At 56.3% G+C, this 23,425-nt stretch overlaps 2 protein-coding genes across 3 annotated transcripts in view; one reads left to right on the top strand and one right to left on the bottom strand.

Moving 5' to 3' along the window:
• The window catches only part of BCAP31 (B cell receptor associated protein 31), a 28,282-nt gene extending 18,432 nt beyond the window's left edge, over positions 1-9,850 (top strand). For both annotated transcript variants that reach the window (XM_090264917.1, XM_090264918.1), the window contains exons 5-8: positions 6,388-6,523; positions 7,405-7,513; positions 8,297-8,397; positions 9,468-9,850. In XM_090264917.1, coding sequence (XP_090121043.1) covers positions 6,388-6,523; positions 7,405-7,513; positions 8,297-8,397; positions 9,468-9,506 — 385 coding nt within the window. In that variant the 3' untranslated portion in view covers positions 9,507-9,850. The remainder of the gene's footprint in view (positions 1-6,387; positions 6,524-7,404; positions 7,514-8,296; positions 8,398-9,467) is intronic.
• A 3,957-nt stretch (positions 9,851-13,807) lies between these two features.
• SLC6A8 (solute carrier family 6 member 8) lies at positions 13,808-22,689 on the bottom strand. The gene is made up of 13 exons (XM_090265407.1): positions 22,317-22,689; positions 20,563-20,694; positions 19,292-19,541; positions 18,780-18,912; positions 17,611-17,745; positions 17,424-17,527; positions 17,208-17,332; positions 16,504-16,616; positions 16,243-16,380; positions 16,061-16,163; positions 15,867-15,967; positions 15,616-15,786; positions 13,808-15,276 (listed from the first exon to the last, which is right to left on the bottom strand). The coding sequence occupies exons 1-13, from the start codon at positions 22,576-22,578 to the stop codon at positions 15,136-15,138; spliced, it is 1,908 nt and encodes a 635-aa protein (XP_090121533.1). The 5' UTR covers positions 22,579-22,689; the 3' UTR covers positions 13,808-15,135.
• Between the last annotated feature and the right edge of the window lie 736 nt (positions 22,690-23,425).

Raw genomic sequence — 23,425 nt, 5'->3', positions numbered from 1 at the left:
AATCCTGGTGATTTAAGTGGAGGAACACTGCTGTAGAAGGACAGGTGGAGGGACTTTTGGCCTGCAGTTCCACTTGATCCATCTATCTGTTGACTGCCATCATTTTCTAAGAATATAAAGGTAATAATAGCACTTCAGATCTAGGCACTGGTCAGAGCCTTTTTGATAAGTCCATTGATTTCTCGTCCCCACCAAGCCAAACTCACCCCACCTACAGTAGTGTTCCAGTGTCCTGTGGGTGCTGGGCTTAGGGGCACTGATGAAGGGGGTCTAAACTAAAGTAGGCGGGAGGAGGGGGAATCTTCCCTATGAAGAGTCCAAGAAGAACCATCTGATGTGCATCAGAATGAGCATTGGCTTTTTTAAAAATACAGATTGCTTAGCTACCTGATTCGGGCCCAAGAATTCCCTTCCTCACACTAAGAACAAACGGTGAATTACCTTTGGGGCTGGATGCCAAGCAAGCAGGAGTCCTTTCTTCCTGATTTCAAGTTTGTAGAAAGCCTATCCTTCAAGGAAGGCCCCTTTCTCCGACAGCCTGGGGACTTCAGCCTCTGAGGCATAAAGGCAGAAGGTGGGGGAGGAGAGAGCAAGGTTCTGGATGGGAAGGGACCAGAGGGCTCCTCCAAACCCGTCACTGCAAGATGGAAACACTGTAAAGAGTGTGGCTTGTGTAACTGTGGAACTGGATTTGGTGGCCTTCATATTGGACAGTGAAAGCTGAAGCCACCTCTTATCCTTTACTTCGTTCCCTACCCCTGAGGCTCTGAGCACAATAGGTCTCCTGCTGGAGGCACTGTCTTACTTCCTTTGGACCCTAGGACTGTGCAGGGCACATCCAGGGTGATGGCTCCCTCCCTGCTACGGCCTTCAGGGTTACTTCTCTAGTAGCCAGGTGGGCTAACAGCATGTTTTAGTTGGAGCCAGCTTGTCTGGAGTGTTTTTGCCTAGATTGTCTGAACTACTTCAGTTGCTCTCTGTTTCCCAGTTTACACAGAATCCATCAGCATGTTTCAAGAAGCCATACTACAAAAACTCCAGAAACACAGCTTGCTCCTGTCCACTAGCCGTCTTCAGTTCAAGAGGGTGGAGAGGACTGTCCGCGTGCTCCTGCCCCCTCCCCCTCTAGCTGGCTTTGCTGTCCTCAGGGTGGCCGACAGCCACCTGGGTCTTTAGCTGGAGCTGCCACAGAGGCATTTCCCTCTCCTCATTTTCTACAACCTCTATTCCAGGGCTAAGAGGGAGGCTGAAAGGAGTATACTGAGATGTGTACTTCAGCAGCTCTGTGGGAAGATTGTCCCTGGATCTTCTTGAGTTCCATTGCCTCCTTATTTTCATCCCCCCTGACTCTTCAGGGTGAGAGTTTCCTGGAGCGGCTTCTGCCCTGATATTACAGTGCTATGCTCAAAGCCTTCCCTGGGACATCACCTGGCTTTTGGTTCCTAGCCTGGGCGGCCTTTTATGTTTTCCTGGACTGCTGGGCAGGTTCACCCAGAATCCACTTGCCCTGGGGAGCCCTGCCTTGGGCAGGGCTGTAGTCATCCTGGAGAGTCAACAGGTGGAGCTGTGACACCAGCTTCCCACTTGCTTATGGGCCACAGGGTGAAGAGGAGCTGCCTGCCTACCTGTGCTGTGGTGGGGTCTCGAGGGTTGAGTGACCCAACTCACCTGAGGGAGTGGCACCTAGGAGATGCCTGGTGAATACTAAGTGGACAGGAACAGCAACAGGGATGGGGGTCCACAGTAACCATAGAATATTCTATTCAGGACTTGGAAGGACCTTCCCCCTTGCTCTCGTCCCATTTCCTATTAATCCCACAGGAGGGAGACAGGATTGGTGCAAAGAGCATATGAAGCACGTCTTCCCCGCTTGATATGGTTGGCCCTGTTTCTCTAGTATCCACACAGAGATTGGCTTTGTCTTCCCTTCTCTTGTTTATTCAACCTTTTATTTAAAAAAGCGTGAGAGCCCCGCTCAGTGTCCAGAAACATCCAAAAACATCTTACCCAAGAAACCTCTGTTGAATTCAGGTGTTTGGGGATATTTGTCTGCCAAGGACACATCTGGATTCTCTCCAGGTTCATGTGCTGGCTTCTCCCTCTGTCACTGGGTCCGTTTAACCTGGAATCTGGGCCCCTCTGTCAGCCCTGTGCCTTTGAGAAAATCCCTTTGGCTCCTGAATTCTGTCTGCCCTGTTGTCCAGAAATGGCTAGCTAAAAGCAGTTACCTGCATGACAATATTTGGATGGTAAAGCTGAGAAAATGGAGGCTAACCAGCAGGAGAGGGAGAAGCAGTACCTCAACTGCTTCTCTAGGCCGACATCTCCCAGGCCGTGGAGACTTTGAGACTCTGAAGCTCAATGACTTCCATCGTGAGCCCAGTGGAGACTTAGCACTGAATGGACACACAAGGGACTCACTGATGTGTTTGAGAGGGATTTGGAGGTGGAGGGTCATGGGGGAGTGTCGGAACTGGATTTTTTTTTTTTTTAAATCAAGGTGCTCCCTTTTTATTTAAAAATATTTTTAATTTATTGATTTTAGAGATAGAGAAGAAGGAAAAGAGAGAAACAGAAACATCAATTTCTTGTTCTGCTTATTTATACATTCACTGGTTGATTCTTGTAAGTGCCCTGTCCAGAGAGATTGAACCTGCAACGTTGGTGTATCAGGACAATGCTCTAACCAACTGAACTACCCAGTCAGGGCTTTGGAGCTGGATCTTTGTTTTTTTTTTATTAAAGATTTTATTTATTTTTAGAGAGAAGGAAAGGGAGGGAGAAAGAGAGGGAGAGAAACATCAATGTGTGGTTGCCTCTTGCGCACCCCAAACCAGGGACCTGGCTTGCAACCCAGGCATGTGCCCTGACTGGGAATCGAACTTGCGACCCTTTGGTTTGCAGGCCACTGAGCCACACCAGCCAGGGCCGGAGCTGGATCTTGATGGGCAAATGTCGGGCAGGCGAGAGAGCATGGGGCCTAGTGTGTGAGGGGCAGTGAGAGTTCTAGAAGGCCAGCTCCTGGGCAGGTCTAGTTGGCCTGCTAGGGAGTGCTGCTCTTGGCTTAGCCTAGGGCCCTGTGGGAACACTTTGTGGACTATGTCCAGGACACTGGGTCTGCCCCCGGCTGTGTTGATGAATACTTCTCTGAGTGTCTTCTCAGCTACCACTGCAGTCACAAGCCTGGCTTGCTCATCCACACGGGTCTGACTTGGTGCCTTCCTGCTGCTATTTTCTGTCACCCAGTTGCTGCACTGGCAACCTCCGGGTCCTGTGTCCCCCTCAGTGCATCTGGGTTGGGGAAGAGCCAGGACACCAGAGCTGTATCCAGCCCTGCCCTGAGGTGCAGCCTCACACACGTGAGTGGGGAAGCTATTTCCAAGGCTTTGGGGATTGTTTTAGAGATTAAAGGTTGTAGTCCCTGGCCTGAGAGCATTGGTAGCTGGGCAGCCAGACAAGGAGCAAATGATGCAGAGAGGAGAACAAGTGAGAACAGTGCAGCCAGATGGGAGTTGGGGGGGTGGTCAGGAGAGGCATTTGGGGGGCAGGTAGTGATTGAGCTGAGTCAAGTCAGCAGGAGTTCATAAAGAAAAGGAGAGGAATCACTGCAGATGGGAGGGCTGAGTGCAGTGGCGCAGAGACAAGACGAGTGCGAACCCTGCATGTTCCAAGACGGGTCAGTGGTTTGGTGTTACTAGAGCAGAGAGCTGTGCGCCAGCCGTAGGCCAAAGGCTAAGGACAGGCGCTGGAGGGATGGAACAGAGGGGTGACATGATCAGATTGTCTCGGGGAAGGATCGCTCTGTCTTCCCTTGGGGCATGGATTGCAAAACAGTACAATCTGGTAGGGGGCCAGTTGGTAGCTGTTAAAACCACTTAGGACAAACATGGTGAAGGGGTTGACATGGATAGAACTAGATGAGGGGTGGGGCCTAAGATGGGGTGTAGGACTGAGAGCTTGGGAGGTGCAGAGGTAGTCCAGCCCTCATGGACAGGCTGCATTGGGCATTTCTTGGGGATATTTAGGAGCCATGGTCTAGTAGGCAGTTGGGTGTAAGGGTCTGGGCTGAGGTAAACTCTGTCAGGGAAGAAATTGGTGGGCTGCCAGGGTTGCTTGAATCAAGGGCAAGGGAAGCTTCTGCAAGGCAGACTTGTTGGTTGCTCCAAGTGCTGCAGAGTGAGCACACCCCCAGGATTCCAGGGCACTCCTTGGGTTGGATGGCTATGACACTGGTGGGCCTGCTAGTGGCTTGCCCAGGCTGTGGCCTAGGTTGGCATAGGTTTAGGAATGGAGGGAGGAGGAGAGGGGAGCGGCTTGGGTTGGCAGGAGGGAGAGCAGTGAGGAGTGAAGTTCCCGGAGGGAAGAACTACTCAGAAACTTTCTGGGCCAAGTTGGAGGAACAGGTCTAACAGGAAGGGAGAGAGAGGACATGGATGGCACAAAGGATGGCATGAAACACATGTTGGGGGTTAGGGTCATTTGCCCTGCACTGAGGGGGAGACTCGTAAGGGCTGTGAGCTACAGTGGGGGACCTTGTAGGCTCAGCCTTCAGGAGGGCCCTGGTTGGTTCTTGTGCTGGGCTCTGTGTGTTTGTGCAGACTTTGTTGGCAACTCTGGTGCTTTATAGCTGGGGACGGCCTGGGAGGGTGCCAAAGGGAGGTGGGCCCATGCTGTGCTGCTGCTGTCATCACTGCCACCACCACCCTGGGCCCAACCTCTCTGGGTAACTAGGGTGACACCTGTGGTGACACACAACACTGCTGGAGTTCTGCCCAAGTCAGCTGCCTGCCCAGCTTTGTTGGCTGGGGGTGTGTGTGGGGGCACTAAGGGAAAGTGTCACCCCTGGGCTTACCTCTCCAGCTTTGCTTGCTGGGTCCACCAGGTGGCACACGTGCCCTGCCCCCTCCCTGCTCTAGCTGGGGATTGGCTTGAGCACTGTGTACTGGGAGATTGGGGCTTAGTCAGACTTGCCTTTCTTTTGGGGCTCCTCCAATGACTTCCACTGCCTCTGAGTCACATGCGTTTCTTCTCTCTGGCTTCTGGGATACCCAGGAGCTCCCTCTACCTCCAGGGCTCCAGCCCAGTCGGGGGCAGGCTGGTGGGCAGTCAGGGGCTGAGACAGGGAAACCTGAGCCCTGGGCCACGAGGTCCCAGCTGCTAATTTTAGAGAGCACATGTCACTGGAAACTCTCCCCTCCTGCCAGGAACCAATGGCCTGGATCTGCCAGTACTGCCAGGGGCCCCTAGAACCTGTTCCCAAACCAGGAAGCACAGTGGGCATCTCATGTCTTGTGGAGCCTACTCTCTGCTAAGTGCTAGTTTCTGACAGGGGTTCTTCCAGGGCCCAGGCTGCTCTGGCATGTCCAGGTCCTGACCTGGAAAGTGCTGGGTTCTGAGCCCTTGGGCCTGGGTGTCCTGTCAGCAAGAGCTTGCCCTGTTTGCTTTCCTGTTCCTTTGGGTTTTCTGAGCAGCAGGTGTCCATGAGAACCCCATGAAGGCTGGCTGGTGGGGCCAGAGATGAGGACTTGGCCTAGAATGGGCCTGGACAAACCAGTCTTTCCCTCTTTCCCAGATCTCCTGCACGTATCATCACTTGCTCTAAGTTATGGCTAGCCTGAGTCCCTGCCCCAGGTGTGTGGGAAAAATCATCCTGCCCATCCCAGCTCCTCAGTTTTGACCATTTGAGGGTGACTTTAGGAAGTGCGGAGGTGTGTGCCCCACTGCAAAAATGCCTGTTTGCCTCTCATGGCTGGCTTGGCCCTGATGCTTTGTTTCTGTTCCTCTAGCTCCAGAGGATCTCAGTGTGGCAATGTTATCTAACAGATGTGTTCTGGCAGCTGCCTGCAGAACGTGTTTGGGAATGGGGTGGGGAGAGAAGAATCATTTCCATCTCTCTCACTTGGCCTGGGAGCAGGTCCCTAGAAATTTAGAACATGTAGTTCCTGGATCAGGTCTTAGGGTCAGACAGACAGAAATGGGGAATTCTAGCCACATCCATTTCTGGCTCTTGACCTTGACCAGTTGCTTCAGCCTGTTGAGCCTCAGTTTCCCCTCTGTGAAATGGGGGTGATGACCACCCCTACCTCACAAGGTAGGTGCGAGGGTTTGGCTGGCCTTTTGGAAGCGTTCTCAGATACTAGCTGCTTCCTGTGCCTGCCATTTGGGGGCAGTGTTAATCATTCTGGTGCAGAGGACAGTTCCTGGTTTACCTTTTCCCACATATCACCAGATGCAGGCTTCTAGTGTCTCGCTTGGCTGCCCTGGCAATCCAAGAGGGCAGGTCTAGGCTGAAGGCAGGCATGCGGCGGGAAGAACCAAGAGAAATTCATGTCAGCCATTTTTCCCTTTTTCTTTTGCTCATTTCTCCCTTTTTGTAAACAATCACAGCCTCCTCAGACGCCTGGTGACTCTCATCTCCCAGCAGGCCACGCTGCTGGCCTCCAATGAAGCCTTTAAAAAGCAGGCAGAGAGTGCTAGTGAGGCAGCCAAGAAGTACATGGAAGAGAATGCCGAGCTGAAGAAGGTGAGTTCTGCCTGCCTGACCCCATCATGTGACATCCTCTATGGACCACAATGGCCAGTGTGAGCCTATCAGTGACATTGTGGTTCTTGGAAAAGCTGAGGAACTGGGTGGATGGGCAAAGGGGCAGTTCTTAGTGGGGGCATGTACAGGAGGGGCCTGGGGGACTGGGAGTGGGTGCTCTTGCTGGTCTTTCACCTCTACCTGCTACATTCAGGCCAGATTCTTTCCTGATAAAACTGACTCCCTAGTCATCTGAGCCCTGTGCTGTGACCCATGGGCAAGGTAGCACAGAAGAACATTGCTATCAGCTGGGGACAAGGCAGGGATAGGGTGTGGCCAGTCCTAGAAGGCTCGTGAGAAGAGGTGAGGTGTGAGCCAAGCTGGGAAAGGAGGCTGATGGGCTTGGATTCTGAGGCAGGATAGAGTTGGACGAGCTGGGACGAGTTTGGGGCTCCTTGGCCAAGTGAGTTGTGGAGCTTGGGGGAAGGAAGGAGGAGTATTGGTCACTTGGAAATGACTGGCAACAATTCCCAGATGACCACAAATTGAGTCATTGGATGGACTGGTAAACGCTGAGTAGCTGCTGAGAAAGAAGGCAGGGCTGGGGGCCAGGGTGGGCAGGACGTGTGGCCTCTGAGCTGCAACAGGTGGCCCTGCTGGCTCTGGCCTTTGCCGAGTGGCTGGGGAAAAGCAGTGGTCCAATTCCGTGCTGACATTTCCGAAGGGGCAAGTGCCCAGGCAGCTTGAGGAATCACAGCTCTGGGAAGGATGGTGCTGGAGTGCCTCCCTTCCTCCTTCCCTGCCCCCTGTTCCCTCCTTTCCTGCCCCTGTTCCCTCCCTTTCTCCCTCCCACATAACGAGACCCTTGGCATTCTTCCTAGGAAGCTGCTGGTGGGGTGACTGCCAAGGAGGCTAAGTTGGAGTTAGTGAACAGAGGCTTGGAGGCTGATCTGCAAAAGCTGAAGGATGAGCTGGCCATCACCAAGCAAAGTGAGCATTATCCTCAGGTGTCCCCTGGGTCCCAGAAGTCTGGAGCCTCCTCTGGTGACTGCCACTGCTCTCATGCCAGAGTATTAATGACAAACATGCAGGCTTAGGAGTTGGGTGAAAACAAACAAATGGCACTCTGCTCATCCAGCTCAGACACCTCTGGGGCTCAGTGGTTTAGCGGTGTATGTGGAGTCCTACTGAGGAGGGCCCTGGGAGTCCCAGAGGGCTGCAAACTAATTCCAGAGCACCTCACCTAGTGCCAGGCATGGGGTATGGGCACTGTTGTCACCAGGAGCTTGTGGGTAGGGAAGGAAAGAACTCAGGAGGCTATATGAGAGCTGGTTGAGATGTTCCCCAAACCCCACTGTGAGTTCCCAGATGCTCCCTTCCTGAAGGCCTCTCCCAGCATACCTTTCCTGTTTTTCAGCTTCCAGGCTGGGATTCCACTCCCTCCTTCTTGCTCTCATCCCCATATTCTCAGAATGTTTGTCCCATGCCCTCAGATTTTGCGAAGTGACCTCTTCCAAAAGCCACTTGGGATACCTTCATTAAAGGGGCTGGGGGAGTCCTTGCTATTTTCCCACTTCCCCCAGCTTTGTTGGCCAACTTCCCCATTTGGGGGGTTCTCAAGGCAGCCAGTAGAGGAGCTTTCTTGAGAGGAGTGTTGTAGACCTCACTGGGGACAGATTCGGGGCCCATATTTGGTGTCAGTAGCAAGCGGGGTTTTTCTCCCTAATCCCCATCTTTTCATTTTCCTTTCTTCATCACTTGCATCATCCCCAGAACTAGAGAAAGCTGAAAATGAGACGCTAGCCATGCGGAAGCAGTCCGAGGGCCTGACCAAGGAGTATGACCGCCTGTTGAAGGAGCACATGAAACTGCAGGTCAGCATGCCTTGGCCTGCTCTGTTGGATGGGAGGCCCCTCTTACCCTGCCGCCTTGTCCCTATGCACTGGGGAGGCCACTGCCCTCCTGCTGTAGGCCCTTTGAGAGGCGCTGGCAGTGGGGAGCTGCTTCCTCTCTCTCACTTCCCCTTTCTTTCTCCATTGCTGCTAAGTCTGGGTGCAGCAGCCAGAACCCTTTCTTGGGCACGAGGGGTGTGGCCTGGCACATGACAGCCACTTGCTAAGGTGGTCTCTGCAGTGGTGTTGGCCTCATGCTTAGCATCAGTACCCTTGAGAGGAGCTCTTTCTCTTATGTAACACCCCCATCCCAAGTCCTTGGTGTGGGGCCTCTGACTCCAGTCCAAGTCCACTGAGGGGGCCTCATCAAGAACCAGACAGTCAAAGGGATGCTCCAGGACTAGCTGTTGGCCTTCCCTATATAGGGGTTGCAGGGTGATGTAGGGGCAAAAAGCTTGGGAAATTGCAGCTCCTCCCCCAGCAGGTGCTAGACATTACCATTACCTGTGCCTCCAGGCCTAGTCTGAGTCCTCAGACTAGCTACATTTGGAAGCTTAGCTGGTCCGGAAGTCAGGCATGAGGGCCAGGTAAACACTCCTAAGTTCTGATAGCTTGTCTCAGCACTTGGCAGCCCAAGTTTGGGCACCACAGTGGTCGAAGAGGGAGGGCCCAGCCCCGAGGTGGCCAACAGCCTCACTGTAGGACAGGATCACTGTCAGGGACTAAAGAAGGTGTGCAGTTGGGAAGAGGCTGACCTGGAACTCAGAAGGGACTGGAAAGCTGAGGCTTCTGTGGGCATGGGGGTTGTGGGGGGTAGGCCCAAGAGAACGTGTTGGTTTGGGGTCAGCTGGCGTTAGGGTCAAGGCCTTTACTAGAATGAGGCTGCTCCCACCCTGTAGGCCTTTGGGCACTACTGAGGAGGGTCCTTTCTTCACCTGGATACCTGTCATTTGGGAAAAGGAGTGCCTTGCTGGACTCTGGGGTGGAGGGGCTAGAGGGCCGGGGGGAGGAGTGTGTTACCTCACTGCTTTGTGATTTTTGTCCCTTTTTAGGCGGAGATAGACGGTCCCACTGACAAGAAGGAGGAGTGAGGGCCCCTCCTTCCCACCTGTGGCCGTGGCCTGGCCCAAACTCACTGCTTCCTGAGAGCCAGGCCTTCCTCGGCACTTACTGTCCCCTGACACTGCTTATAGTTCCTTGTTCTCCCAGCGCCCCACAGGGGACCAGGATTCCATCCGCTCAGGATGAGCTTGCTGCTTGTCTGGCTGACCAGGTGCAGGCGGGCACCTGGAACCCTTGTGGTGAGGCTTGCTTCTCACTGGGATGAGCCACTTTTTGTGTTGCTCATTAACCTTTGGGGTTCCAAGACCCCTTTTCTCTGGTCCTGGAGCAGGCAGAGTAGAGTTTCGTTTGGCAATAAAGGTTGTATGATGTTTCTGTTGTACATGTGTATAACTGAGGCTATGGGGAGGTCTCTTTCTCCCCCTACCCAGAGTGATAGCTCTGACAGAGACCCTTGGTCTTTGCCTTTCCAGGTACTCTCTTTCACCTTGCTCTAACCCTTGGAGGCTTCGCATCCCAGGCTAGGCCCATGCTCATACTTGCCTTCTCTGCCTCTCCACTTTCTGATTCCCAGGCCAGGCTCCTCTTTATGGCTACTTGGGGTGTGTCTGTCCTGTTGTTTCCCTGGGAATTCGCTGCTGGGCCCAGGGGAGCTTCTTAGACTCGGGAAACTGGTGGGTCTTCCCGGTGGCAGACTTGCCTGCCTCCTCTGGGTCATGTTCATCACATTTAGGACAGATAAAATGTGGCAATGCGCCACCAGTTACTCCCTGTCTCCCCCCCCCCAAGGTTTTCAGGATGACCTCTGGGTAGTGCTGGCTGAGAGAGGAGACTCACCCTTGGCAGTGACCTACAACTGGCCCAAGGCAGAGCTAGGAGGAAGGGAGGGTCTCTGGACTGGTTGGGTATAGCTTCAAGAACATACGAAGCTCGCCAGTCTGTTTGGAGAGCCTGCTCTTCCAGCCCACTGTCCCTCAGCGTCCCCCTAGGCTGGCTTGTGCAGGTGGCCTTGCCAAGCTGGGCCTAGTACTTAGGGTCAGCCTGAGGGCTGGGACAGGGGTACCCAGGGTTGCTGGCCCTGAGGACTGGGCAGGGGAGCAGGAGAGCAGGTTGGGGGGGGTGTTTTATCCTGGAATTGGGGCGTTCCCACAAGATGGTGGTGCTGATAGCCTTGTGCTTGCTCTCCTCCTGCCCTGACCAGGCCTGGGCCAGTGGTTCCCTTTTCCAGTGTTCGTTTCTTCCCACCTCTCTTGAGGTGGTACCTGCTGGAGAGAGGCCCCCAGGTCATACCTGGTTGCTAGGCCAAGGCTGAAAGCTGGTCCTAGGAAATGTTCCCTGATGGCCTCAGCCTCACCCTTCTCCAAACTTCTAGAGGCCAGATGCCAGACAGCGTGGCTTTGGGTTCTTCCCTGGCCAGCCCCAGGTGGCATCTGAGCCCCCTTAGTGTCAGGCCCTGGGCCCAGCAGAGAGCAGTATGCTGCCTGGTGGGTGGTGACAGACCTTAGAAGTGGAGAGCGAGGTCTAGGCTGGAGGCCCAGCCTCGGTAAGCAGCCCTTGTGGCTGATCCTGAGTGTTCTGTTCTTCTAGCACCCTTCTTTGAATGGAACTGTACCCCAGCATCTCCGCTTGGCTGGCCCCCTAGCTTATCCATTTCCTCCCTGTCTCCCCCCGCCTGTCCCTGTGTCGTCCCTACCACGGGGCAGCTTTTAAAAATATTTATTTTTAGAGAGAGGGGAAGGGAGGGAAAAAGAAACATTGATGTACAAGAGAAACAATTGATCGATTTCTTCTTGTACACACACCCCTACTGGGGACCGAACCTGCAACCCAGGCATGTGTCCTGACTGGGAATAGAACTGACAATGTTTTGCTTTGTGGGATGACACCCAGCCAATTGAGCCACTCCAGTCAGGGTTCAAGTTCTCTTTTTGTGATGTCGATGTTTTCTGCGTCTTTGGTGGTGGTGTGGCAGGTGGCTTACAGGCAGTTTAGCAAGAGGTGACAAAGATCTGAGCCAAGGCATGCCCACTGTTGTGGGAGTGGAGAAATTAAGGAGATGGTGTGAGCCTGGGGTGGGGTAGGGAGTGGAGTGGGCCTGATGACAGTTTCAGGCTTTGTGCAGCTGGTAGGGAGGAATTGTGAGTGGGCAGAGCCCAGTATGAGGGGCCTTATCACCCCTGGGAGCTGCCAGCACTCAGGTTCTGGAAATTGGCAGGTATGGTGAGAGCTGGGGGTTTGTAAAGTGAGACGCATTTAAGAAAAGGGCGAGACAAGGGTTGGGTGGGAAGAGCAGGTTGTCAGGTGTCCTACAGGGCTTGGCCTGCGAGGGAAGTGCCTCCCCATGTGCAAGCACAGGCTCTATAAAGGCCTTTCCAAGCTCTGTGAGGAACTGCCCCTGTCTGTGTTTTTGGTGACCTGGGCAGAGCATGGCTAATGGCAACATCATAAGCCAGAGTCCATCCTGGCTGTACAGTCGAAGGCGAAAAGCCCCTCCTCACTAAGGGGACCATGTCTTGCTATATAAAGAGCAGGGACTACTCTCGGAGGGCCCAGAGAAGAGAAAGCTATCACTTTTCTCTGAGGAGCCACCCTTCCCTTTTTCCTAGGCTGGTATCCAGAGTGAGCACCAGGCCCCTAACCCTTGACTTCCACCCTAGACCTGCCTCAGCTGATGCCTGGGCTGGCCCTGGCCACACCCTGTGCCCAGGCCTTATCCTGTCCTCCCTCCTGTGACACCGGATGGTAGAGTGCCCTGCTCTCACCTAAGGCTGAAGCCTCTTGTGCTTGAGGTCCTGCCCACAAGGACCTGAATGGAGTCATTGTCTCCATTTCTTTCCCACCCCTTCTTTTAAGTTGTGGTAAAATATATGTAACCTAAAACTTCCATTTTAATCATTTTTAAGATCACAGGACATTTTGTGTGTCGCTACCATCTATACCCATAACTTTTCATCTTGCAAAACTGAAACTGCCTCCATTAAGCACACACCCTGATCCTCCTCCCCCAGCCCCTGGCACCAACCGCCCCCATCTCCGTCTCTGATTGGAACTCTAGGGGACTCATAGGATGGAATCATAGTGTTTGTCTTTTTGTGTCTGGCTTCTTCCACTTAGTATAGTGTTCTCAAGATTCATCCTTGTAGCGCGTGTCGTATTTTCCTTTTTCATGCTGAAGAATAATCCACTAGACTACATTTTGTTCATCTATTCCTCTGTCAATGGACACTGGGATTGTTCCACTCCTTCCTTAATCCCACTTCAGTCAGGCTTTGCACACCCCCAACCCAAACCTTTCTTGTCCAGGTCTCCATGATCTTATCCCCAAACCCAGCCAGCGTTTTCAGGCCCCATCTCCCTTGACCATCGTCAGCACCTGACAGCCGGTCACTCCCTCTTCCTTGACCCCCACAGGTGGCAGTTCCTCACACATGTTCCAGGATCAGCTCTGTCCTCTTGAGGTCCATCGTGCCTGCTGGCCACCTCCTCCTCTGTCTCCATTGCTGCTCCCTTTCTTCTCTGCCACCTCTGAGTGTCCCAGATCCCCAGGGCTCACTGCTTGAGCCACCTCTCCCTCTACACCCACTCTGCTGCCCTTGCTGCACTTGTCCAGCCTCAGGGCTTTCAGGGTCATCTTTATGTGCTGAGAACTTCCTTAAGTTCTTTCTTCAATTCAGACTTTTTCCAGAACTCCAGACTCGTCCAGATGCTGTCTAGGGGTCTCCACTCAGATGACACCACCATCTCCTCCAAACCGTCTCATCTCCCTGGTAACGCTGCCCTTTGTAGTTCTCAGGCTCGGTCCCTTGGGGCCTCTCTGACTCCTCTCAACCCTGCATCCCAGCTGTCCACGAGCCCTGTTGTTTCCACCTTGCAAAGTAGTCTCTATTCCAGACTTCTCCCCTGCACTGCTAGTGCCCTGGTCCTAGTGACCTCCAACTTCCCTAGGCTCTGCTACAACCTCACCTCTCCACCTTGCCTGCATCTTTGAAAGTGACCTGTTTAGTGTGGCATTTGGGCACCCTTTGGAAAATCTGCACCCATGACTTTTCCTACCCACCTTCCATGACCTCATACCACCTGCCCTGCTTGGTGTGTTCCTCTTCAGCATACTGTTATCCTTTCTCCCCAAGTATGTCAGCTCCATGGGGAAAAGGCTTTCTGCCGGCTTCCTTTCCTGCTCTATTCCCAGTTCCTGGAACACTGTTGGGTATGGAGTCCCCCAGAAAAAAATACCTGCTCAAGGGAATAGCTCCAGTTGGGGAGGCCTTTCGCACTTCCCTCCAGTCCCACCCCTCCACCCCCGGACAAGCAGAGGCAGAACAGGAGCCAGTTTTGGAAAATGACATGTTTTTATTGCTATGTTTGCAGTGGCTTTTAGCACAGTAAGAATGTCCCCGCTGGCCCCTGGCCCTCACCCAGCCCCTTCTCTCCAGCTGATGTCAGGGTGTGGGAGAAATCTTTCTAGGTAGGGTCCACTCAGCTGTCTCATCTTGGGATTAGATGTGACACAGATGAGGGTTAAGTAAAGCTGCTACATGGAAGACTTGAGACATGAAAAGTGCATCAACTTTAAGCTCGCAGGTGGGAGCCAAGCCTGGATTCCCTTCTCTGGCTGGTGTCCACCTCAGATCCCTTCAGTCTGCCCAGCCCAGGGGGCAGGGTGTGGGGAAGCTTGAGCATGCCAGGTAAGCAGCCCCAGATCCCTGGGACAGAACTCCACACCTACTTACCCCCATGATTTGTGGGTAGAGGGGCAGTGTGGGGACATCCCTCAAGGCCCCTGCCATGCACTTTTCCACCTCGGTCTGGCGCCAGGGACTACACATGCATACCCACACAACAGACTCGCAGACTCGATAGCTTGAAGCTCTTGTTTTGCCTATGAAAATCTATAAAGTCACACTCCTTGGCTTGGGCAGAGGAATAAGGACGGGCTAAAAGGGACTGGGGAGTGGCAAGGAGAGGGACCTATTTTCTCTTTAGAAATATACAAGCAGAAATCTCTCTCCTCAAGTTTTTATAAAATGTGCAAAATACAAGCCTCATTTGCCCACAGGCACAGTTTACACCTGGTATTCACCTTTGCTAAGATAGAGATCTATATATGCCCTACATATTCACGCACACATGCACTCGTACACAAGCTCACACAATTGATATTGGTGGCAATTGGCGCAGGAACCAGAAGGTTCCATTGCTGGCTGGCTCTCTAAGCTTCTAGAGTAGGGATGGGGAGAGGGGTCTAGCCCAGTTGAAATACTCACCTTGGTTCTGCTGCCCCTCCCTCACCTTCCTCCCCTCTCCTGTTCCCTAAGCTGCCTCTGGGGTGAGAGGCTACCCAAGGGTGTTTTTGGCAGAGCCTAGAGAGGCAGCGGGCACTAGAGGGAGGGCAGGTGGCAGGGCCTGGGAAGCAGCGTGGGCACCAGCTTGGTTGGTGGGGGGAGGCATCTATTTTTTGGTGGGTTGTATTTTTTGGCATTTTATTAAAAATAGAAAAAGTTATTTTAGTTATAAGCACTCATGGTGCTTCCTCCCCTCCCCCCCGGCAGACCCCAAAAGTGTCAGGGAAAGGCAAGCCCCCTGGAGGGGTTGGGGACTCTAAAGCAGGGGCTGCTATGGCTACAAGAGGGAGAGCTGGCACTGGGAGCCGGCTGCCTGTCACATGACGCTCTCTACCACCACCACCTTGCTGCTCTCGGCCACTGGGGTCAGGGTGGTCAGGCCCCTGACCTCCAAGTCCTGAGCTCTGTACTCCAAGTGGTGGAGACCCCAGACAGGCTGTGTCAGGTGCTGCCAGCGCTGCAGGAGAAAGGGACATGGTGAGCCCCTAGGGAGGGGCACCTGCTTGTCTTGGCCTCTTTCCACTACCACCACCTACTACCAACTTGGGGCCCAGAGATGCTCCTCCCAGGACACTGACCAGGCCCTACTCCCTATACCAAGGAGACAAGGTTGAGTGGCTGTAAGAATGGAAGCTAGCAACAGGCTTCTCCTCCCCCTGCCATGACCCGAGGCCCTGGAGGGCCAGCTTTCCTTTCATCCAGCGGGCCCGGAGGCTTCTGGTACAATGGCCCATTCTGCTGGGTGGAACGGTAAGACTGACCCAACGGACGGGAGGGGCAGGGTTGGGGAACTGACCTCAGCCATGGTCCCCTTGGCCGTGAGGAGGCGGCCCAGCAAGTGGAGGGGTACACACAGCATGGAGGAGAGCGCGAGGCCCCAGCCCATGGCCTCGCCCCACCATGGGTACACGTAGGTGTTGTTGTAGACCAGTGGCTCGGAGTACACAGCATTGAAGACAAAGATACCCTGTGGAGAGAATCTTCAATCAGCCAGTGGCCCAAGGTGCCCCACCCCACCCAACCCAGTCCAGCCTGCCTGGCCCTTACCATGCAGACCAGCGGGGTGAAGAAGGACCAGCACCATTTCATCCAGGGGCAAGGCCGGTACCCGATCATGCAGGCCACGTCGTCCATGAAGCGGTCAGCTCCTGGGGTGAGGTGAGGCAGGAGGGCCATAGCTGGAGACCCACTACCCCTGCTCCATGCCATAGTCTCACACTTGCCCCTTGGCCCAGACCTACCATATACCCAGGCGACCACCACACACTCCCAGAAGGCCTGCCAGAGCAGGGTTGTGCCACTGGCCGAGTAGTAGTCAAACAGCTGGAAGACATACATCCCGCCCTGGGGACAGAGCCAGGTCAGGGCAGGTGGCAGATGGCAGTCAGGGGCCAGAGGCAGCCCTCGCCCTGCCCCCACTCACATCCGTCACCATGGAGAGGTCAATGACAAAGCAGAGAGCACAGCAGAGGGCCACGGAGATCTCCCTTTGGAAACGGAAGTAGTAGGAGGCCGGGAGGAGGTCCAGCAGGCCGGTGATGAAGCCTTCCACACCTACAAACTGTGGCCAGGTGCTCAGGCTGTGCCCCTTGCCCACCCGCCAGCGCCTTCATCCCTCTCAGCCCCCTCTGTGTTATCCCCCTGCACACCTGAAGCCCCCTTTGTCCTATCCCCCCCTGCAAACCTGGCTGTCAAGGCCCAGCAGCAGCAGCATGAAGAAGAACAGGGCAGCCCAGAGTGGGGCCACAGGCATCAGCGTGACCGCTCGGGGGTAAGCGATGAAGGCCAGGCCAGGCCCTAAGGGGAAAAGGGGCAGGATGTGGACACCTGCGGTGTCGGCCCATTTTCTGTGCCCCCACCCCCCACCCCTGCTCGTTAGTGCCAGAACAGTGGACTACGCCAGAGCATCCTGTAGCTAAGGGCCTTTCCCCTCAGGTCAAGGTACTGCTGAGCGGCTCAAGCCCTCTGTGGGTGTGCCATACTAGGGACTAGAGGGCTCCTGCAGGCCCTCAGCAGACATCTGCCCATTGGAGTGGAGTGTCTGGTTCAGATATCTGGTCACCATTGACCCTGGAAAGGCCTTTCTTTCTCTCTGCAACACTGGAAAATATGAGACCATACCCTGAGGCTCCTTGGAATGGATGGACTGGGGCTTAAGGCTCCACATGGCCTGGCCCATGAGGTTTCAGCCCTACAACTGGCTGGAACAGCTGTGCCTTGCAGTTGCTCATCCAGGCCTACCTCTGGCCCAGAGCAGTGTGACAAGTTGAGTTTGAATTTTTTTTTTTTAAATTTCTCAGAATGTCAATTTGCATGTGTGTTCATACACATGGTACATTAGGACAACTTCCTATTCTGGAGACCAGGCTGGGACCCAGGGGTCTTTACCTGACTCTGCCACCTTGGAGATATGCACGCCCTGCTCTGTAGCCATGAAGCCCAGGATGGAGAAGACCACGAAGCCAGCGAAGAAGCTGGTCCCGCTGTTGATGAGTGCAAGGATGATGGCATCCCTGGGGGCACAGGGAACCACAGTGGCTGGTTAGATTGCCTGATTGCTGCCCATGGGCAGACAGAGCAGGAGGGCAGGGCAGAGGGGCTTACTTGTAGCAGTTGTTGTTGAAGCGATTGTAGCTGCCGAGGGCTGTGAGGGCCCCTAGGCCAATGGCATAAGAGAAGAAAATCTGGGTCCCGGCATCTATCCATACCTGGAGACAGGCCAAGAAAGAGTAGATGTGAGAGGCCCTGTTGGGCTGGCCCCCTGGTCTACCTCCCACTACCTCCACCTCACCTGAGGGGACCCCAGCTTTGACCAGTCGGGCTTGAGATAGTAGATGATGCCATCCAAGGCGCCAGGCAGCAGCACTCCACGCACCAGCAGCACAACAAGGACCACGTAGGGGAACGTAGCAGTGAAGTACACAATCTGGGGGGTGGGGTGCAGGCTGCTCAGAAGGGCCCTGCAGCACCCACCTCCCCTTTAGAGGCCCCCAGCCTGAACAGCCTGAACAGGGCAGGCCACAGTCCCTTGACACTGGATAATGTGTTCAGAGGTAAGGAATGTGACCCTCCAGCAGCCCCCCTTGTACTCCTGAGAGTCATGGCTTCTTTCAAAGGAATCCAGGTACATGGCTGGGGCATTAGCAGCCCCATGGCAAGCACAGGTCAGTTGCATAGGGAGGGGAGAGGCAGGGCCCTCCCCAGGCAAAGTGGGACAGCAGCCTGGGGTCAGGTCCTGTGCATCCTGTGTCCCTGATTCCAGGTCATCCTCTGCAGAGAGGTGGGGTCCTTGGTAGCTGGGATTAGAAATGGGCCATCCAGAGACAGAGGCAAGAGCGAGACAGACAGCAAAGGCCTCTGCCTTCCATCTAAGCAGGGCTGCCAGCATGGGAAGTGGCTGCTCTTCAGACCCTGCTGGGGAATGAGCCAACCCTCCAGGGACCTGTCCATGTCCCACAGCCCTCGGCACACTGTCTTATTATGTGTCTGTTCACACATTTGTCTCCCAAACCTGACAGAGAGCTTCTGGGGAAGGCATATGTCTAGACTTAACCCTGGGTAAGACAGGCGGGCAAAAGAGAGAGCCATAGAGCAGGTCCACCCAGACAGTCCAAACAGACTCAGAAGGTGAGTGAGGAATAGGGAGGAATAGGGAGGGAGGGAGGGAGGGAAAGGGGATGCACAACTCAGGGAAGGAGCAGCTGCTGCCTGGGCTTCTCCCCAGGACAGAAGGCTACAAGACCTGGATTTGGAGGGTGGGGAGGACTACGAAATCACGGGGTGGGGAATCAAGTGGCCTGGATTGTAGTATCTGCCCCTTAACGGGCCCAGGCCCAGGCCCTAGCCCAGTCACCTCTTGTTGCAACAGTGGTTTCTGTCACAGACCTCTCTCCAGGCAATGCTGTCCCCCAACCCCCAAGCCCTTCTGTCACCCCCAGTGCTGCCCGCCTCCAGCTGTACCTTTCCTGTTGACTTGACCCCCTTCCAGACACAGAAGTAGACCAGCACCCAGCAGGCCAGCAGACACAGGGTCACCTCCCAGTTGAGGGCCCCTGGTACCTCCAGCCCCCTGGAGAGCCTCAAGACTTTGTTCCTGGGGGAGGGAGAGGCCATGAGGGCTATGCCAGCAGAGGGCAAAGGAACTGGTAGCTGTCCCAGCGTTAGTCCTCCCACTCCTGTAGCTCTTGTGCCCACCTGATTCCTCCTAAACCCCTGGGCCGGGCCAGCCCAAGCCTGAGGCCTGGAGACATGGCAGTGACAGTGCCCAGAGTGACAAGTGGTGCTGAAGAAGCAAGGCCCATCTATCCTGGCTCCCCCAGGGACTGGGCTGGGGGTCTCTGAGGGCAGGCAGGGCCCAGAAGTGACTCCTGCTGGGAATACCTCCAAGGCTGGGCCCCAACCAACCCATGTGGACTCGGGTGGAGCCCTGAGAGAGGGATAGGCTGGGCCGGGCCCAGAGGCGCCTGACTCACTCCCAGAACTCGATGACAGGCGACCGACGGTCAGCAAGCTGGTCACATGTGAGGTTGGCCAGGCTGGCATTGGCACAGTCTTCATGGTGGAAGATTTCCACACAGTCAGGAGTGTTCCAGGTATGGCCGCACGTGGCCCAGGGCAGCGTGGTGGTGAAGGATTTCACCAGGTAGTAGAAGCCCCAGGCCAGCACCATGATGTAGTAGGTGTTGCAGTAGAAGACGATCACCATGGAGGCATAGCCCAGGCCTAGGAGGAAGGCAGTTTCTATGCAGGCTGTTCTCTGGCCAGCTTTCCAATGCCCCCCTAACATCCTGCTCCCTGCATCTCTGTTCTCCCCCTCCTCACCATCCATCCCACTAGGACCTTCTCTGTCGTGCTCTGGCCAAAGCCCCCTGGACTAGCCCTTGCACAAGTATACCAATGCTGGGCTAACTCCCCAATCTGTCCCTGGTCAAAAATCAGCCCTTGCTCATGGCCTCACCTGTATCATCCCCAGACCCAAGGCAGAACCCTTCTCATCTGAGCATTAAGTCCTATTGATTCTCTAACCTTCACAGACCTGCCCCTCCTCTTGGGCCCCACTGTCACTACGGCAGTTGAGGGAGGGCTAAGCATCTACCTGGCCCTGAAGTGGCCTCCAGTACTCAGTTTGGGGGGCTTTCTGGTGACCTTGGACAGTGTGGGAGACAGTCACCCTCTCAGTGGGCAACCTCAGCCAGTCACTTCACCTGTGTCTCAGCTTCCTCGAGGATAGTAAAAGTAAAACCCACCTCCTAGGACTGTGAGAGATGATGGGGAACATTGTCCATACACAGAAGAGACCTTTGGCATTTTTAGTTCTTCCATTCAGACCCTGAACTTTCAATGGCTCCTATCCAAGTTCCTTAGCCAGGCCCTCTGCCCTTGGGAAAGCTGGCCACCAGCAGTTTCTCTTGCCATTATCTTTTGTACGCAGACACCCTTCACTCAGTCTCAGTGAGCCAAGTGTGCTTAGCAGAGACTGTTCCCAGCCTTGTTGGGCCTGGGCATTCTCACCCTGATGGAGAGGCCCAACCCGCCATTCTAGCCCCAGCCTGCCCAAGGTCACTGGGTGGTCTGCATGGCCTTCAGCTTCCCCCTCATACTTGGGGGGCCATCAATGGGCCCCAGGCCTGGTGCTCGAACAGGATGAGATTTTTCAAGTGGATGCCAGCTTTGCCCCAGTAGTGGGAAAGGGAAAGGGTCCCTGAGGGAGAGGGCAGAGAGGGGCTGGCCAGGGGCTGCTCACCTTTGAAAAGGGGGCAAATGTTCCAGACATTGATGCTGCCGGCCTTCATGAACTGGCCCAGTGAGATCTCCAAGAAGAAAATGGGGATTCCTCCGATCAGGGCGATCAGGATGTAGGGAATAAGGAACACACCTGAGGGAGGACACACATGCCAGGGACTTGACCCAAACTCCATAACCAGGCTATGTAGGCTTGTGGCCAGCACTGCTTTCAAGAGGCCCTGGGAGGCCAGGGTAAAGCCCCAGCTCTGGATTCCACCCCAGCCCCATCATGACTTCCCACTGGGTGAATCAGTGCAGGGGGTGGTCACTGACTCAGAGGCCCCAGGTGAACGGCCCTGCGGGGCATTGGAGCATTGGGGGCGCTGTAGCCCAGCTCCCTGGGCTGGGGGGGAGGTGCCCTATGCTCATAGGCTTCTGCCTCCATGGACACCTAGGGTGACCTAACGGGCAGGGAGGACACACATGCTTGCACATACAAGCCATCCCTCGTGCCACAGTCCATGTTTGCCAGGCAGTACAGGAAGGAAAGGCAGCAAGGGCATGTGTGGGCATGTGCATGTGTGTGCCATGGCTGGTGCTTAGGCCTGAGGGCCTGCCTGGCTTAGGTTGAGGGAGGGAGACCCTGCCTTCCCTATATCCACACACTGGCCTACAAGTGGGAAGGTCCAGGGGAGAGGGTGGGTGGGTGGGTGGCAGTCTTCTGACAGTGTGTCTGTGTGTGTGGGGGGGGGGTCTGAAAATGTCAGTGAGCAAGGACAGAAGGAGACATCGTGGTGGAGGCTACCTGGCTCTGGAGGCAGTATGCAGGGCAGGGTCAGAGACCATAGGCCAGGGGTGGGGGCTGGGGGAATCTGGGCCTCAGTAGCTCCTATGCAGTGCCCCCTCCTCCACAGGCCCGCTACCCTTGCCCCTGGCCCAACCCTCTCCACTACTGAGAAGATGGGCTTCACTGCAGCTTGCCTGGTCTTGGTCCTAACATCCTTCTTGTGTGTGACCTTGGGCAAAGGCCTTCACTCTGGGCCTCAGTTTCCCACCCATCACCCAGTCACCGTGGCTTCCCACCAACCCCTGCTTTGCGGTTGCATGGAGGACATGTGTTCCCATTGCTGTTACTATGCTGGGCTGGGGCTGGCGAGCCGGCATGGGGTGTGCATGTAGTGTGCCCAGTAGCGGCGCCAGGCAGCCCAGGCCGCAGGCTTCCCAAGCCTGGCTCAGGCACCCAGTGTTCCAGGCCCAGGCTAGAGGGGAGGGTGAGGAGGGGAGGGGAAGAGAAGAGAGGGGAAGGGAAGGGAAGGGAGGGGGATGGAGGGGAGTGGGAGGGACAGAGTGGCCCATTGTGTGTGTGTGTGTTCGTGTGTGCACACGTGGGGGGCCCACACAATGTGCCACTTGTGTGCCTGACTAGCGGAGGCAGCCAGGGCTCCTTACCTCTGGGAGCCCCCGCAGGGGGCAGGCCTCGCCTTCCCACCTCAGTGGCCAATCCCGGAGCGCAGGGAGTATGCGGGGCAGCCCCGCGGCCTGGGCCCCGAGGCTCGCCGGCCCCCTTCCCCCACACACTGCCAGGCACATGACTGGCCTGGGGGTGGACGCTGCCAGGCTGGGCCACCGAGCGGCAACGGCCGGCGAGGGGCAGCCCCTGACCCCCGACTGTCCCGGGGGCCCTCCCCACACCCTGGACTTCGCCCGTGTGCCCCGATGGGGCGGACGGTGGGCGGGGGAGGGTCCATGGTGCGCAGGAGCGGGGGCGCTCACCTCCGCCGTTCTTGTAGCACAGGTAGGGGAAGCGCCACACGTTGCCCAAGCCCACGGCGAAGCCTACGCACGACATGATGAAGTCCATCTGGCGCGTCCAGGTCTCGCGTGGAGGTGCGGCTACGCGGCCGCCAGGCGCCCCCAGGCCCACGGGGCCATCGCCCTTGGCCGGGGCCCCGTCGGGCACGGGCTCGATCAGCGGACCCTTCTTGTCGTCTCCAGACACGCTGTAGATGCCGTTCTCGGCGCTCTTCTTCGCCATGGTCCCAGAGGGCGGCGCAGCCGGGCCGGGGGACGGGCGGTGGGGGGCGCCGGCTGCTTGGGGGCCCCGAAGGCGCGGGCCGGCCGGGGGCGGCCGGGCCGGAGTCGGGGCGGCGGGCGGGCGGGCGGCGGGCGGGGTGCGGGGCGGAGAGGCGGCGCGGTCAGAAGCAGTCCACGAAGCACTTGAAAGTGAGCCTGAAGAATCTCATGTGTGTCGGGGGCCCGGGGGCGCGCGGGCGGCGGCGGGGCCCGGCCGGGCGGCGGCGGCGGCTCCCGAGGCTCCTGCCCGCGATTCGGGTGGCGGCGGCGGCTCCCGAGGCTCCTGCCTGCGATACGGGAGGCGGCGGCGGCGGCGGCGGCGGCTCACCCGGCCCGAGGATTAGCCTAGCGGGGCGCGGGCGGCATCGGGAGCCTACTGTCTGCAAGCGGCGGCCGGAGCATGGGCTTGCGGCCCGCGCCCCTCGTCCCTGCCCGGGCCCGCACGACTGCCTAGCTCGCCCGCGGCTCCGGCTCAGGAGGCAGCGGCGGCCCGGGCGCGCTCACCCCTCTTTTCCGGCGGCGGCGGCTCCAGCCGCTCTCCGGGCCACGGAGGGCTCAGCGACTTGCCACCGCTCTCGGACCGTCCCTCTTCTCCGCCTGACCGGCTGCCGCTTAAGAACCGACTCCGGGGTGACGTCACTGTCGCCCCACCCCTCCCCCCCACGACCGAGCTGCTCTCCCCCCCTCCTCCTCCGTCCCTCCCTCCCACCGTCCCCGTCACTCCGTCCACCTCCTCTCGCCCTCCTCCCGAGGAGGAGACGCCGCTCCAGCGGGAGACAGGATGGGTGCTACCTGGGGCACCCAGCAGC

The sequence above is a fragment of the Furipterus horrens genome, unplaced genomic scaffold (genome assembly GCF_987537825.1).
Source record: "Furipterus horrens unplaced genomic scaffold, mFurHor1.1.pri manual_scaffold_17, whole genome shotgun sequence".
NCBI classification, from domain to species: Eukaryota; Metazoa; Chordata; class Mammalia; order Chiroptera; family Furipteridae; genus Furipterus; species Furipterus horrens.
This window is presented reverse-complemented; position numbering and strand designations above follow the sequence as displayed.

Coding starts and splice junctions, on each gene's coding strand:
- SLC6A8 (XM_090265407.1), bottom strand. CDS start 22,578: ATGGCGAAGAAGAGCGCCGAGAACGGCATCTACAGCGTGTCTGGAGAC. Junction 18,913..19,291: donor CCTGTCATCGAGTTCTGGGA/GTGAGTCAGGCG, acceptor TCCCTCCCCCAG/GAACAAAGTCTTGAGGCTCT. Junction 17,333..17,423: donor TTCAACAACAACTGCTACAA/GTAAGCCCCTCT, acceptor CTGTGCCCCCAG/GGATGCCATCATCCTTGCAC.